The 13,443-nt window shown below is 53.3% G+C and overlaps 2 protein-coding genes across 5 annotated transcripts; both read right to left on the bottom strand.

The window, feature by feature from the left end:
• Positions 1 to 6: 6 nt before the first annotated feature.
• Positions 7 to 468, bottom strand: LOC108310155 (transmembrane protein 54-like; the record flags this gene model as incomplete). Its single annotated transcript, XM_037741665.1, has 1 exon — positions 7 to 468. A coding segment is annotated over one exon (363 nt), but the record flags the coding sequence as incomplete, so codon positions are not given.
• Positions 469 to 2,488: 2,020 nt separating this feature from the next.
• CUNH11orf24 (chromosome unknown C11orf24 homolog) lies at positions 2,489 to 12,709 on the bottom strand. Of its 4 annotated transcripts, none has more exons than XM_017536945.1 (4): positions 12,566 to 12,709; positions 8,948 to 9,145; positions 4,759 to 4,933; positions 2,489 to 3,969 (listed from the first exon to the last, which is right to left on the bottom strand). In XM_017536945.1, the coding sequence occupies exons 3-4, from the start codon at positions 4,832 to 4,834 to the stop codon at positions 2,795 to 2,797; spliced, it is 1,251 nt and encodes a 416-aa protein (XP_017392434.1). In that variant the 5' UTR covers positions 4,835 to 4,933; positions 8,948 to 9,145; positions 12,566 to 12,709; the 3' UTR covers positions 2,489 to 2,794. The 4 variants fall into 4 exon arrangements, with proteins under 4 accessions (XP_017392434.1, XP_037597446.1, XP_037597447.1 ...); XM_037741518.1 differs by lacking the exon at positions 4,759 to 4,933 and adding an exon at positions 10,403 to 10,564 and having other exon boundaries at positions 12,566 to 12,697; XM_037741519.1 differs by lacking the exons at positions 4,759 to 4,933; positions 12,566 to 12,709 and adding exons at positions 10,403 to 10,564; positions 11,417 to 11,801.
• Between the last annotated feature and the right edge of the window lie 734 nt (positions 12,710 to 13,443).

Here is a 13,443-nt window from a genome sequence, read left to right as displayed (position 1 = left end):
CCCTCTCAGGCCAGCTCCAGGAATGCTGGCCTGGTCACAGAGCAGAGTTGTTTGCAGGGTCCTAGTGGCCGTGGGTCCCAGTGGCCATGGGCAAGGCATCATCTCTCAGAGGGTCAGAGGCTCCGAGCTGGTGCAGCTCAGCAGGTCACGGCTCTCCACCGGCTCTGGACTCTCCGGCATCATGTGGTGGCTGCTTTTCCCCCACCAGGGCCTCAGCTCCAGCAGCTGGTGGGTGAGCTGAGCACAGCGCACAGCAAACACGTTCTCCGCCACGCAGAGCACTAGGGCAATGCCCCAGAGGCACAGGCTGGAACTATAAATGCGTGTGGGGTCGAAGGGACAGTCAGGTGCGAGGGCCAGTAGTTCAGAGCTCCCAAAAGTGCAGGCAGCCAGCAATGCCTTGCCCTGGGTGGCGAAGGTCACGGCTATGGAGGCCAAGAGGCCAAGGGCACAGGTCAGAGAGAGAAGAGCAGAAATTTGGGGTCAGGACAGGTGAAGCGGCCAGAGTACAGGAACCTTAAGGATGGTTGATTGGACTCAGGGGGAAGCATTTTCTGGTAGCCCACGTGGGGATGCCATTAGGTACACGGAGGACCCCTGGGGCCAAACACACTCCTGAGGGCTGATGCTGAGCTCGGCCTTGGATGCTGAGTTTGAGGCACCTGCGGTCCAAGAGGAACACTGTCCAAGAGAGAACAATGGCAGAGGGTTTGGAATAGGACCCCCAAGGATGGAGGTGGGGTCACACCTGAAATCCCAGCACTTTGGGAGGCTGAGGCAGGTGGATCACCTGAAGTCAGGAGTTTGAGACCAGCCTGGCCAACAAGGCAAAATCCTGTCTCTACTAAAAATACAAAAATTAGCCAGGCATGGTGGTGTGTGCCTGTAATCCCAGCCACTCAGGAGGCTGAAGCAGAATCATTTGAACCCAGGAGGCAGAGGCTACACTGAGCTGAGATCGCATCACTGCACTCCAGCCTGGGCAATAGAGCATGATTCTGTCAAAAAAAAAGAAAAAAATAAAAAAGAATTGGGGCCCTGGCGGGTGGGGAAACTGGCTGACTCTGTGAATCCTTGTGGCATATTCCCTGGATGTAGAGGTGCCCAGCAGAGGCCCTTGGTATTTCTCTAACCTCGGTTTTGAAGTGATTTGAAATGGTTTGGGAGTTTACTGTCTTAGCCTTTGACATCCTTATTGGAGCGGGTGAATTCACATGAGAAGCTGGACACCCAGCCCCAGCCCAGGACAATCTCAGTGAGCGGGGGACTAGAGATTCCGGACAAAGACTGGCTCTCCCTCAGCGCCAGGTGGTTGAGAAGCCACAGCCAACTCTGTGACCCTTTTTGGGCGGGGCCCTGCACTGCCATGTTTAGAACACATGCTGCTCTGTCTCTCCCCATTTCCCAGAGGAAGAGGCTGAGCTCAGAACATTCTATCGCTTGCTCCAGATCTCAGCAGCTGCAGACCTGGCCTGAGAACATGGCCTTACAGGATGCCCTGGCCATGTGTGGCCCATCAGCTCTTGTTGCCTTGGGCAGGTAGGTAGATGAAGGATGGAAGGCCAAGCTCAGGCTGGGCAGGTGGTAAAGAAACCTAGTTACACAAAGAGCTGGGACTCTAGGACCAGGGTTCAATCCTGACTCTGGCCCTCTGGGGGTGACTTTGCTTGATGCCTCAGTGGTCCCATCTTCAAAATGGAGATTGTCATGCTGATCTCCTGGGGCTGAGGCAATGTGGCAGTCACACATGTGCAGCAGGTTATACTCACGCAGTGGTTACACACACACACACACACACAGAGCAGGTCACACATGTGCAGTGCGTTACACACACAACAGGTTACACTCATGCAGCAGGTTACATGCACAGCGGGCTATACACACGCAGTGGGTTACACTCACACAGCAGGTCACATGCAGCAGGTTACACACACACAGCACAGAGACAGGGCAGGCACGTCACAAGCACAGAGCAAGTGCTGACTCTGGCTGCTGTTCAGGATGGGGAGTCTGGAATCCAGGGGAATTGTCCTGGAGTGGGCTCTGGGGTGGAATCCCAGGCCTGCCCCTGGGGTTCCAGGTGACCTGGAGCAAGGGACTTGGCCTATTCAGGACTAACGATAATGACCCCACCTCACGAGTGGGGCAGGATCACGAATTCTATTCTGCACAGGCTCAGGTGGAGCTGGCCACACCATGGGGGTGATGCATTGAATTCAGCTCCCTCACCCCCAAAGCCGGCTCCAGGTGGCTCATCACCGAACATGTCAGAAAGGATTAAAGATGCCGGCTGTGTCCTCTTCTGGAGCCCAGGAGCCTCCCAGCAAGCACCGGCGTGAGGGTGGATACCAGGAAGAAGCCCAAGACAGTGGCCAGGACACTCTAGGGTGTGGCACCTCTAGGGTGCCGAGTGATGTTGCATGTTTACAGAAAACCCCGCCATGTGCATGGCAGAAAGCTTCCCCGAGGAGAGGATGCACCCACACGATTGCGGAGAGCAGTCAGTCCTTTAATCAGGTCAGGCTCTGACACCTGGGGGCACAGGGCTCTGCCCACCCCACCCTGAGGTGGAACCCCTAGCTGCTGCTGCGCACAGGATCATTTACAAAAATAAATATGAAAAAAGCAGCAACTCTTTAGTGATCATGGAATTATCTGACAGCAATGAAATGTGTTTAAGCATCTGGCATATCTCCTAAATTGCACCAAAAGAATTTGGAAGCACTTGGTTTGGTCTCAAAGGCAAAAGGAAAGGACGAGGAAGGGGCCCGCCTCCCGCCAGGCCCCGCCGCCCTCACATTTCGGAATCTGCGTACATCCCGTTGATTAAGTAGTCCACCTGGGTGTAGTCCTTCTTCTTGTAGCTCTCATAGGCTTGCAGGGCAAACAAAACCAAAACTGTGATGAAAAGGGCCACCCCGAGTAAGAGCACCACCAGGAGGAACGTTTTGTCCACCACGGCCTGGGTGAGGGGCTCGGTAGTGACCACCAGGTACTGGCCTTGGGTGCTGGGCTGGCATGAGTCCGTGGCTGGCATCTTAGGGTCCCCTGAGCTCCTGGGTGTTGGTGCAGTGGAGTCAGTACCTGGTGGGGCTTTAGTCTCTACCTGCTCCGGTGCCTGGGGTGTCCGTGGCCCAGTGGCCCTTGGGGTAGATGGTGTGGGGCTTGGCTGTGTTGTGAGGGACGTGGCCTCCACCTTAGGGACTGGGCTAATGTGAGGTGCTGGCACTGTGCTGGTAGTTGACTCCTTGGCTTGTGGCTTGGGGGTGGTCACCACTACGGGGGACACCAAAGCCACAGAGTGGGTGGTAGTGGGCTCCAGAGTTGTGTTTGAGGGCGGTGTGGATCTATCTGTTGTGTTAACCATGGGCTGGTCCACTGACACCTGGCGAGTGGGAACTTGTGCTTGGGGATGTGTAGGGGGTGTAGGGCTTGCCGTGGTGTCACCGGTCATGTACTCGGAAGGACTGGGAGTGCTCATGGGGCTGCTCGTGTTTGCTCTGGTCACTACAGTCTGAGCACGCGTGGCCAATGTGGCCAGGACTGCTGCTCTGGGCGACGAGCTGTTACTTGGCACTTGTATGAGGGCTGTGCTGAGAGATGGGCGCCCAGCAGCGGTAGTAGATGGGGTCTGCCCTGTGAACAGGGACATGGGCCCAGGCGGTGTGAGTGTCGTGGGAGCGCTGGAGGCCACAGACCTGGAAGTGCTGGAAGCCGCAGTCGTGGGAGCGCTGGAGGCCGCACCATCAGCTGCACCTCCTGAAGTTGCTGGTTCACCCACATCTGTCCTGCTTGTGTCCTCTGGTGTGGTTTCTATAGAGTTGAGGTGGGCTGTGGAAGTCCCTGTGGTCAACGTGACAGGAGAAGGTGCTGCCATGGTTATATCCATAGACGTTTTATTATCAACTGTTTCCACAGATGCATTCCTCTTCACTAATCCATGTAACATCTTGTTAGGGACAAAGTTGCCTTAAAGTCAGAAAAAAGAGAAAAAGAGAGAGAATCATGTTCAATCATGCGCAGGGGGATTGCTTGGGGATCAGCTTCCACCCCGCCCCGCAGGCTGGCTCTGTGGAGCCCCCTCCTCAGCCCAGCTGGAGTCAGGGGAGGTGACGCATGAATGTGCTTCCTCCCCATCTTTCTTCCCATGGTTGGCATGCAGCCCATTGAAAAAGCCCTTGTCAATATGATTTTAAAGCTTCTTTGCCCTCTCTGAACCCCCTGCCCGTTGAAGGCTTCAGAGCTACACTATTTGATCCAATGCCCAAAACATCAAAGTAAAAGTCTCACACAACAGGTATGATTTACCACTAAAGGCCCACTGAACGCACACCAGGTTTACAAAGCAAAGAAATTGTCACACAGATATTCACATCATAAAAGGATGTTTGGCTTTGTGAAAGGATTCACTGCAGGAATTCTTGGAAATGAATGGCACAGAGTGGGAACGCAGCTAAACATCTGATGTATGAAGAAACCAACTCCCCAGTGAAGATTCAATTTAGAGATGACATCAAATCTTGCAGGCCAAGCAAGCAAACCTTTCAGGGCTCAGCTGCCTGGTCCTGCTGGGGGGCTCCTTGCCCACCATGGCCCTGGAGAAGGAAGTTTGGCCTGACAACCCTTCCCTGCCCAGCACCTGGGAGGGCTGGGGTTCCTGACGCGTTGGCCTGGGTTTACAGACACTGCTTTCATGGGCTCAGCATGCTTTGTGGCTACCGTGGGCCCGTCCAGCAGTCACACAGCTTTCTCACTTACGTGGATCGTTGGATGCCGCATGGCTTTCAGATAAGGACAAGGAGAAAATCCAAATGAGCACAAGCGCTGTCCACATCTTGCGGGTGAGCTGGAAGCAAGGCTGGGCAGTCCCTGAGGCTCCCAGCCAGCCAGCTCCTCAGGCTGCTAATGGTTCCCTCCTGCTTGGCCAAGGGATCTGTGGTCAAGAAAGCATGCTGGTCAGAAGGCTTCTGGCCAGCAACACACAGCCTTGCCTGAGAACACCTGCTGTGGAGGCTCTGGCAGGGTCCAAGGTGCAGACTGAGCCAAGTGCTGAGACCAGGGCTTGGTGCCAGGAAGACCTCAGGCATGGTGCAGTCATGATCTGCCCTGTGCTTTGCACCTGATCACTTCTTGACCCGATTTCACTGAGTCTCAACCTGCAAAAGTTCCCATTCTCCCATCCTAGAGTTCAGTGTTTAAAAGAGCAGGAGAGAGGGCTAAGACTTGGCTGTGTTCATAGGGTGAAGGCCTTCTCATCACCAAGACTGGTCAAGTCTTCCTCCTCAACTTCTCCTATGGTCTGCAGATTACAAATCAAGCCTAATGCACCACATGTGCACCCTGTGAGAGGTGATTGTGCCTTTCACCTGGGAGATACTATTTGGCCATCCATCCATCCGTCCACCCACTATTCTATCCATTTACTCATCTGTCCCTACATAAGTCCATCTATCCACCCACTCACCCACCCACCCATCTATCCACTTTTCTATCCATCTACTCATCTGTCCATCCATTAAGTCCATCCATCCATCCATCCATCCACCCATTGATCCACCCACCCACCCATCCATCCATCCATCTGCCCACCCATCCATCCATCTACCTGCCCACCCATCCATCCATCCTTTCATCCAATGTTTACTGAGTGTTTACTCATGTGCCAGGCAGTACACTTAGGACAAAAAGATGAAAAACACACAACCTCTTCTCCAGGGACCTGCAGTCCTGGAGAAAAAAGGTGACTGCAGGCTGGCACATGCATTGCACAGAGTGTGACTCAGTGATGGGAAGCAGGGAGGAGACAGCATGTGGACAGAGGCCCCAAGGATGGCTGGGCCCCAGAGGACAGGGTGCCACAGGGGCCCAGAGGACACAGTTCAGCCAGTGGTGGTGTGGTGGGCATGACAAGGAAGGCTTCCTGGAAAGTGACACCTGGGCTGTGTCCTGAAAGCTGGGTGGGGATCCACCTGGTGGAGGTGGGCGGGCAGGTGGAGAGGGAGCAGCAGATGACGACAGCAGGGTCAGAGGCAAGGGAGAGCGTGGTGAGATGGGGATTAGTCTGGAGAGTGCTAGGAGCTCCCAGGAGCCACCTGGCAGTTTGGATTTCACGGTAGGAGGATTGGAGTCCCTACAGGGCCTTAGGCAAGAACAGGAAGGTGCTTTTGGCAAGCGGGGAGGCAGGGCAGCCAGTGAGGGGCAGCAGTCCAGGCACCTAACACAGAGGGTGTCTCTCAGTGAATGAAAGCGTGAGTGAATGAGAATGAGAGACTTCCCCTCTTCGAAGACTGCAGTGGTCTCCACAGCCGCCCCAAATTGCCATAAAGCAAAGCCCTCTCCTTCATTCTAATGCTCCACAGAAGTGATGCAGAAGCCTTAACACATTTTTATTTCAGTTTTTTGAGATGGGTCTCGCTCTGCTGCCCAGGCTGGAGAGCAGTGGTAAGACCGTACCTCACTACAGTTTTGACCTCCCGGGCTCCAGTGATCCTCCCACCTCAGCTGGGATCAGAGGCGCATGCCACCACACCTGGCTATACCTTCTGTTTGTTTGTTTGTTTTTTGGTAGAGACAGGGTTCTCTCTATGTTGCCCAGGGTGGTCTCCACCTTCTCAGCTAAAGCAATCTTCCCACCTTGGCCTCCAAAGTGTTGGGATTACAGGCATGAGCTACTGCGCCTGGCCCTTAACATATTAAAAAAAAAAATGATTTGGTTTGATTGATTCATTATTTTAGATAAAATAATGAAAACAGTCACGAGGAAAGCAGCCCTTGGCAGCAGCCCACAGCAAGGTGGGGCCCCAGCTGCACAGGGGCAGGCAGACTGGGTCTTGGGGGTGCTGGGCGAGCTGCCCATTGGTCACTCAGGGATGAAGGGGCCACTGAGTGCATGACTGGCAGGAGCTGCCTTTTAGCTCTTTCAGCGTTCACTGCTGTTCCCTTGAGGAAGCTACAACAACAGGGACAAGGGACCACGCAGGGGACTGGGAGACCAGCAGTACAGGCAGCAGCCAACAGCACTGCCTGGGTTCCAACCCTAGCTTCCAAGCTCACTAACCAAGTGACGTGTGCAGCCACAGGACCTCTGAGCCCTGCTGAGCCGCATGGGAGTGACATGGGATCATTCGGGCAAGGACCTAGTATGGCGCCTGGCTTAGTCAGCGGCCCACCCAAGAAGCACTTCTAGCTGCAAAAGCAGCAACTCTGCAACAAAAAGCCCCCGGGTGGCTTTCTGCCTCCCGTAATCCACGGGACCGCTGTGAAGCTGCCCCAGGGCTGGGGAGAGGCCTTTGAGCACACACTTCTCTGGAAGGCTGGTGTGTTCCATGAGACTTCCAGTCTGTTTTCAAGAGTCACTAACTTTTTTCTAGCTTCAAATGGTGCTTTCTCTTCAAAATGGTCTGTAAGGGTTCCTGATGGGTTATGGGTTTAGAAAAATTACTTGGTCTTATGAACCACAGATCTAGAGTGCAAAAAGCATTCTTTGTTCTGACAGAAAAAAAGCTGGGGGGGATGGGGAGAAAAGAAACTGACCAACATCACGCAGGGCAGAACTGAAACTGGAAGGTTTCGGGCACAAAGAACTCACAATCCTCCATGGGCAAGGCAGTGCAGCTGGGCTTCTGGTAAACACGCATATTTAAACGGCTCTCTCTTGGGCTAGCAACATCTACTGAACACCTTTAAAATGCTATGGGCCTGGGTTCCAGATGTTGCCCAGGCCTGAGCCCAGGATTTGACGTCCTCTGGGTGAGTTAAAGGTGAGACAATATGGCAGGGGCTCCTTATGGGTGAGGAGGGTCTTGGCTCCTGAATGTACCCCAGGCCTGGGCCTTTTGCTGCCCCCTCACTACAAATCTCTAGGACAGGGGTCAGCACACTTTCTCTACATAGAACAGGATGGCAAATATTTGAGACTTTGTGGGCCGTTCGGTCTGTGTTTTTGCTACTCAATTCTGCTATTATGGTACAGAGGCAGCCCTGAAATAGATATGAATGGTGGCATGGCTGTGTCCCAATAAAACTTTACACAAACAGGCAGTAGGTAGGATTTGGTCACAACTTGCCAGCCCCTGCTTTAGCACTTCAGCCAGCTTCACAGCTAGTGTTCCAGCTACAGCAGGGAGGATCAGACTCAATCTACTGAATGAACCTCCTCCTTCCCGTCTTCCTGTCCAGTTCCTTGCCTTAAAACAGACAAGGACCTTCTCCTTCCTGGGCGGGACAGCCCCTCGTCATCTTCTGCTAAGAGGCACCCCTCCACCATTCTGCATCAGTGAGGCGCAGCCTCCCCGCAGCACAGAGGAGGCTGCTGTGAGTGCCACGGCATCACCGAGGTCAGGGACAACCTTCCGAGGTAACTTGCATTTGTGTCACAAAGCCGAAGAGGGTCGCAGGGGATCGCGTGATCCCCATGCTGTCCATGGGCCACCACCCCAGTCCACTCAGAAGACAAGGCCACCTGGCCAGACGCAATGACTCATGCCTCATACTAGCACTCTGGGAGGCCGAGGCAGAGGATGGGTTGAGCTCACAAGTCAGAGACCAGCCGGGGCAACATGGCAAAACCCCATCTCTACAGAAAACACAGAAATTGGCCGGGCGTGGTGGTGTGTATGTGTAGTCCTAGCTACTCGAGAGGCTGAGGTTGGGAGGATGGCTTGAACCTCAGAGACAGAAGTTGTAGTAAGCCAAGATTGCACCACTGCACTCCAGCCTGGACAACAGAACCAGATCTTGTCTCAAAAAATAAAAAAAAAAAAAAAAAGGTGGGGGGAGGCAGGGCCTCTGACAATTAAGGGCAACAGACTGAGTCTCCCTTGGTTACAATAAGGCTTGGCTGTCTTTCCTTTTCCCTTGACCCTCTGGTGACCCTGCAAAGCTCCCTCTGGGCTCACTGTCCCATCACCCAACAGGCAGGCCCAGCCTGAAGGGCCTAGACACTCACCAGAGGCCGCTGCTAAGGGCATGCTCCCAGCCTGGGCCATCTTTCTCTTTGGAGAGCTGTGGGCTTGGCACTGTGTTGTCGGGCGAGATCTGGCTTTGCAGGGGGTGAAAACCACGTGGTGGGGCACTCCTGGGCCATGCCATCCTTTGTGGCACATGTGAGATGAAGGTAGACTCTCCGCTCTGGGAACAGACGCATCTAGGGATTGAAAAAAAAGTCCACATTTCTTAGGAAAGGCATAGGGAGAAATTCCATGAGGAGGGAGGCACAGAAAGAGCAGCATTCAATACGTCATTCATTATACTGGGAAAACAACATGGATCAAAGCTTTCAATGTCAAAACTTCTGATGCAGGAGAACTGCTTGAACCCAGGAGGCGGAGGTTGCAGTGAGCCAAGATTGCGCCGTTGCACTCTAGCCTGGGCGACAAGAGTGAAACTCTGTCTCAAACAAACAAACAAACAAACAAACAAAAATTTCTGATGCAGCAACTTCTACTGCAGTTTCTTCTAAGGAGGCACTCAGACAGATGTCCAAAGATGATTTACAAAGATAATTCTCACAGCATTATTTAGAAAGAGTAAAACACTAGAATAGTTTTGTAAAGTATGGCTCCATTGATAGATAAAATGCTAAGGCAACTGTTAAAAATACATACATTTCTACTTATTGACATGGGAAGCTACAGCATGCATCAATAAATGAACAAGGCAGGTTACACAGAAGCAGGTGCACCACGATCCTATTTTGTTAAAACAGACATTTATTCAAGGGTCTGGAATGATTTGAACTATAACGTTAATGATTATCCCTGGGGAATGGATTCACCCGTGATTTTTATTCTCTACTTCATATCTTTTTTTTTTAACAAGCATGTATCACTTTTGGAAAACATTTCCGAAAGGCTCCGAGGAAAGAAAACAGCTTATTTTCTTCAAGTATCTTAAGCCACTAGGCAGAAAGCCACAGAGTTATCCCACCTGATACAGTGTCACACATTGATTTCGATAACTTAGAGACTACATGATCTGTATACCAGGAGGGACATTTTCCTTGGAGCTAACCAAAGCTTTAGAGGAATCCAGACATACAGCCATAATGCAAAGACGTTCACCAGCATGAATTATTCTGTCATTGATGAATATTTAAGGAGAACTCAGGAGATAACAGAAACAGCTCGTCACCTCCTATCATGGGCAGGTATCAGTAGGTGGTGACATCAAGGACCACCATGGGCCTGCTCCCAACACAGATGCCCACGTGTGCACACAGAGCCACACACATGCACTCAGTCACACACACTTGTGTGCATACAGCTCCATGCATGTCCATCTGCACATGTACAGATGCCACATGTATGCAGTCACATGTGCACACACATACACAAAATCACACACACAAACATGAGAGCACACACGCAGAGCACGTTCTCAACGCTATCTCAGGACACTCCACGGGTTTCTCAGGAAACTTCTGCTGGATCCCGTCATCACTTCCTCCCTCCCAGGCAGTAGGGCTGGTGGTCACTCCCACAGAAGCAGGAATTGGCCACTGTGTAGTCACGAACATACCTTCGTTGTACTGTGATTTCATGCCTCTGCCATGGTCCTGGCTCCACTTTCCAACCGAATATTCTAAATGTCAAGATCCCATGTTGGGACCTGTGGTCATCTTTATAAGTTGACTCACGATGGACAACCATTAACAACATTTAAAATATCTGTTTCCCCTGCAAGGACTTCAGGCCAAAATTAGGGTGGAGGGGGGTCTCGGGATCCACCCAGTTATTCTCATTATTATCTGGTACCAGGAGACTGGGTAGATCAAGGTCTCAGACCACAACAAATGGAGAAAGAGACCCCAGGGGCAACAGGGGAATGAGCAAGAGAGAATGAAGTTTGTATTAAGTTGGAGAGATGGAAGGTTAGGCTGGCATTGGGCGTTCCCTTCTTCAGGGATCAGCTCCCCATAGGATCTGCAAGGAAGGTGCCGCAGGGCACTCCCTTGAGGCAGGTGACACTCCCTTGAGGCAGGTGACACTCCATGAGAAAGGCACCCCAGACTGTGCCCCCGTGTGTCAACCTCCCTATCCTTTTCTGGTTTGTGATCTTGAGATGCCTCCCAAGGCATCTGGTCTGAATTCTTGTGTTCTCAACCTTGGCTTGTTATACGTAGGGCAATTTATGCAAGTTACACACAACTGGACTCCAGGCATGGTGCTGCATGACTGTAATCCCAGATACTCAAGGGGTTGAGGTGGGAGGACTGCTTGAGGCCAGAAGTTTGAGTTCAGCCTGGGCAACACAGTGAGACCCCATCTCTTAAAAAAATAAAAAAGGAAAAGAAATAGCTTAATTCCTTTTTCTGGCATAGAGAGGTTCCAAAGACCCAACACAAGTAATCCTGAAGCTTGGTAAAGGACCACAGCAGTTACCCCCACATTCTATCAGGCAATATATTAAGACTCACTCAGCAGCAACATGGCCAGGTCCCCACTCCAAGTTAGGCAAGCTACAGATACCAAGGAGTAGGAACTGCAAAAACAAATACAGGGCAAACCGAAGGCACCTAACCCTGACGTGTCACCTCGCTGAACTTTGGTAGCAGAAGCCCAAGGAACACAGACCTATGGCTTTGTGTATATAGACATTGTCCTGTAGTTCAAAGGATGTGACTCCGTGGCAGATGGGAACCTGGATCATTGGATATTTATTACATTACATTAACTACATTGCCTGCTTCCAGGTTCCTGGGAGTTTCGGTATCACAGCTGAATGCTAGGGCCTAGTTTTTGCTGATTAACGTGGGTAGCTCTGACATTCCTTTGTCCATTAGGCAGATCCGCTTTATAAATGGAAACATTTGTATTTTAAATATTTTCCTTTCTGATTTTATTAAAATTTTAGAGATTTTCCTGGAACAATGGATAGCTGCAAGTTGTTAAAATCAGATTTCGAAGCACGATGATTATTTCTTGTGGCAAACCACGCATGAGGAGGCCGATCCTCCTATCAGCCTAAAGGTTACGTGCACATCCTAAGCAACCACATGGGGGCTACTAAGTGACTCGAAAGGGAGAAGCTGGCAAGGAGACAGATGGGCAGGGGAGGGAATTTGGGAGAATGCGCAACCTCCACCCAGGTAGAGAGAGGGTCTGCGGGATAGGTCCGGGTCACTCAACTCTCTAAGGGCACCACTTCTTGGGGTCCAGTCCCGGCCTGGACTTGTCCAGGAAAAGACCCCAGGGAAATGCGCCCCCCATACGAGTGTCCCCATTCTGCTTCCAAAATGGGACAAGGGGGCCTCTTCTCCAGTCGCGGACCCCCTCCAGCCCTCCTCCCTCCTCCTGCCTCTTGCGCCCCCCAGTCATGCTCGGCACCCCGTTGACTCCTTCCGTTTCCTCCTCTCTCCTCACTCTCCTCACCCAAATTCCTCCGCGTCTTGGACTCCGTGCGTGCCCCTCCGCCGCTCCCCCTGCCTCTCTCAGCCCCACTCACTCTCTCCCTGCCCCTCGTGCCCCATCCAACCTTCCTCCTGCCCCCCACCTCTGTCTCTCAGTCCCAAGCCGGTCAGGGAGCCCTGACAGCAGCTCCCCGGGCGGCAGCGCGAGCTCCTTACCCGGGCGCGGTAGGCCCGCGGCCCCTGGCGGCCCTCAAACGGTAGGAAGGAGCCCGAGACCGGGCGCGGAGACGTGGCTCGCAGCTCAGCCCAGGCAGCTCCAGGCAGCGCGCCCTGCCCGGGCTCCGCCCAAGCTCCGGAAATGACGTCACGAGGGGCAGGGCTGACGGCCTGGCCGGGGCGGGGAGCGGCTGCGGCGGAGCCTGTGGCGAACGCAGGCGAGACGGAAGGGGGCGGGGCGTGTCTGCGCTCAGGCCCCGCCTCCCCGGGGCCGGCTTGGGCCACCGAATACGAGCCGCCGGAAAGAGCTATTTTGAGCAGATCTGTGGCGGAAGTGGGCGTTCCCGGGGCTCGGCTGCCCAGCTGTGCCCGCTGCGGTCTTGGGGTCCCAGAATGCCCGGGTTGGGCAGGGTGAGCTCAGACGCACCTCGTCGGCGGCCGAGCCTGAAGAGGCGACCTCGAAACGCCTGTTGAGACCTTTCGCGGGCACACGCCCTTCGCGTTCCTCCGCTACCTCCCTGGTTTCTCCAGCCCCTGGCGGGGCGCTGGGGTGCCAGATAGTTAGAGTTAGGGTGGCAGCGAGCGTTTCTGTGCACCCGCAGCGTGCCACGCCCGTGCCTTCAGGTCCAGTGGCTTAATGCTGCAATAGCACAGTGAAGAACTTCGCCCCATTTTACGGACGCGGAAACGGTCTCATCAAGTGCTCTGTGATTGTAAGACCTGGGATAACAGGAGCAAAACGCAACGTAGAGGGAAGCGCGTGGGACCTGACTTTAGTTAGAAATAGGCTTTGCAGGCCGGGCGCGGTGGCTCACGCCTGTAGTCCTAGCACTTTGGGAGGCCGAGGCGGGCGGATTGTCTGAGCTCTGGACCCCGTC

The sequence above is a fragment of the Cebus imitator genome, unplaced genomic scaffold (assembly GCF_001604975.1).
Source record: "Cebus imitator isolate Cc_AM_T3 unplaced genomic scaffold, Cebus_imitator-1.0 Scaffold102, whole genome shotgun sequence".
Classification (NCBI taxonomy): domain Eukaryota; kingdom Metazoa; phylum Chordata; class Mammalia; order Primates; family Cebidae; genus Cebus; species Cebus imitator.
Note: the sequence above shows the minus strand (reverse complement) of the source record. Positions and strands in the feature narration are given on the sequence as shown.

Coding starts and splice junctions, on each gene's coding strand:
- CUNH11orf24 (XM_017536943.1), bottom strand. CDS start 9,104: ATGTGCCACAAAGGATGGCATGGCCCAGGAGTGCCCCACCACGTGGTT. Junction 3,970..8,947: donor GCCCTTAGCAGCGGCCTCTG/GTGAGTGTCTAG, acceptor TCTGACTTTAAG/GCAACTTTGTCCCTAACAAG.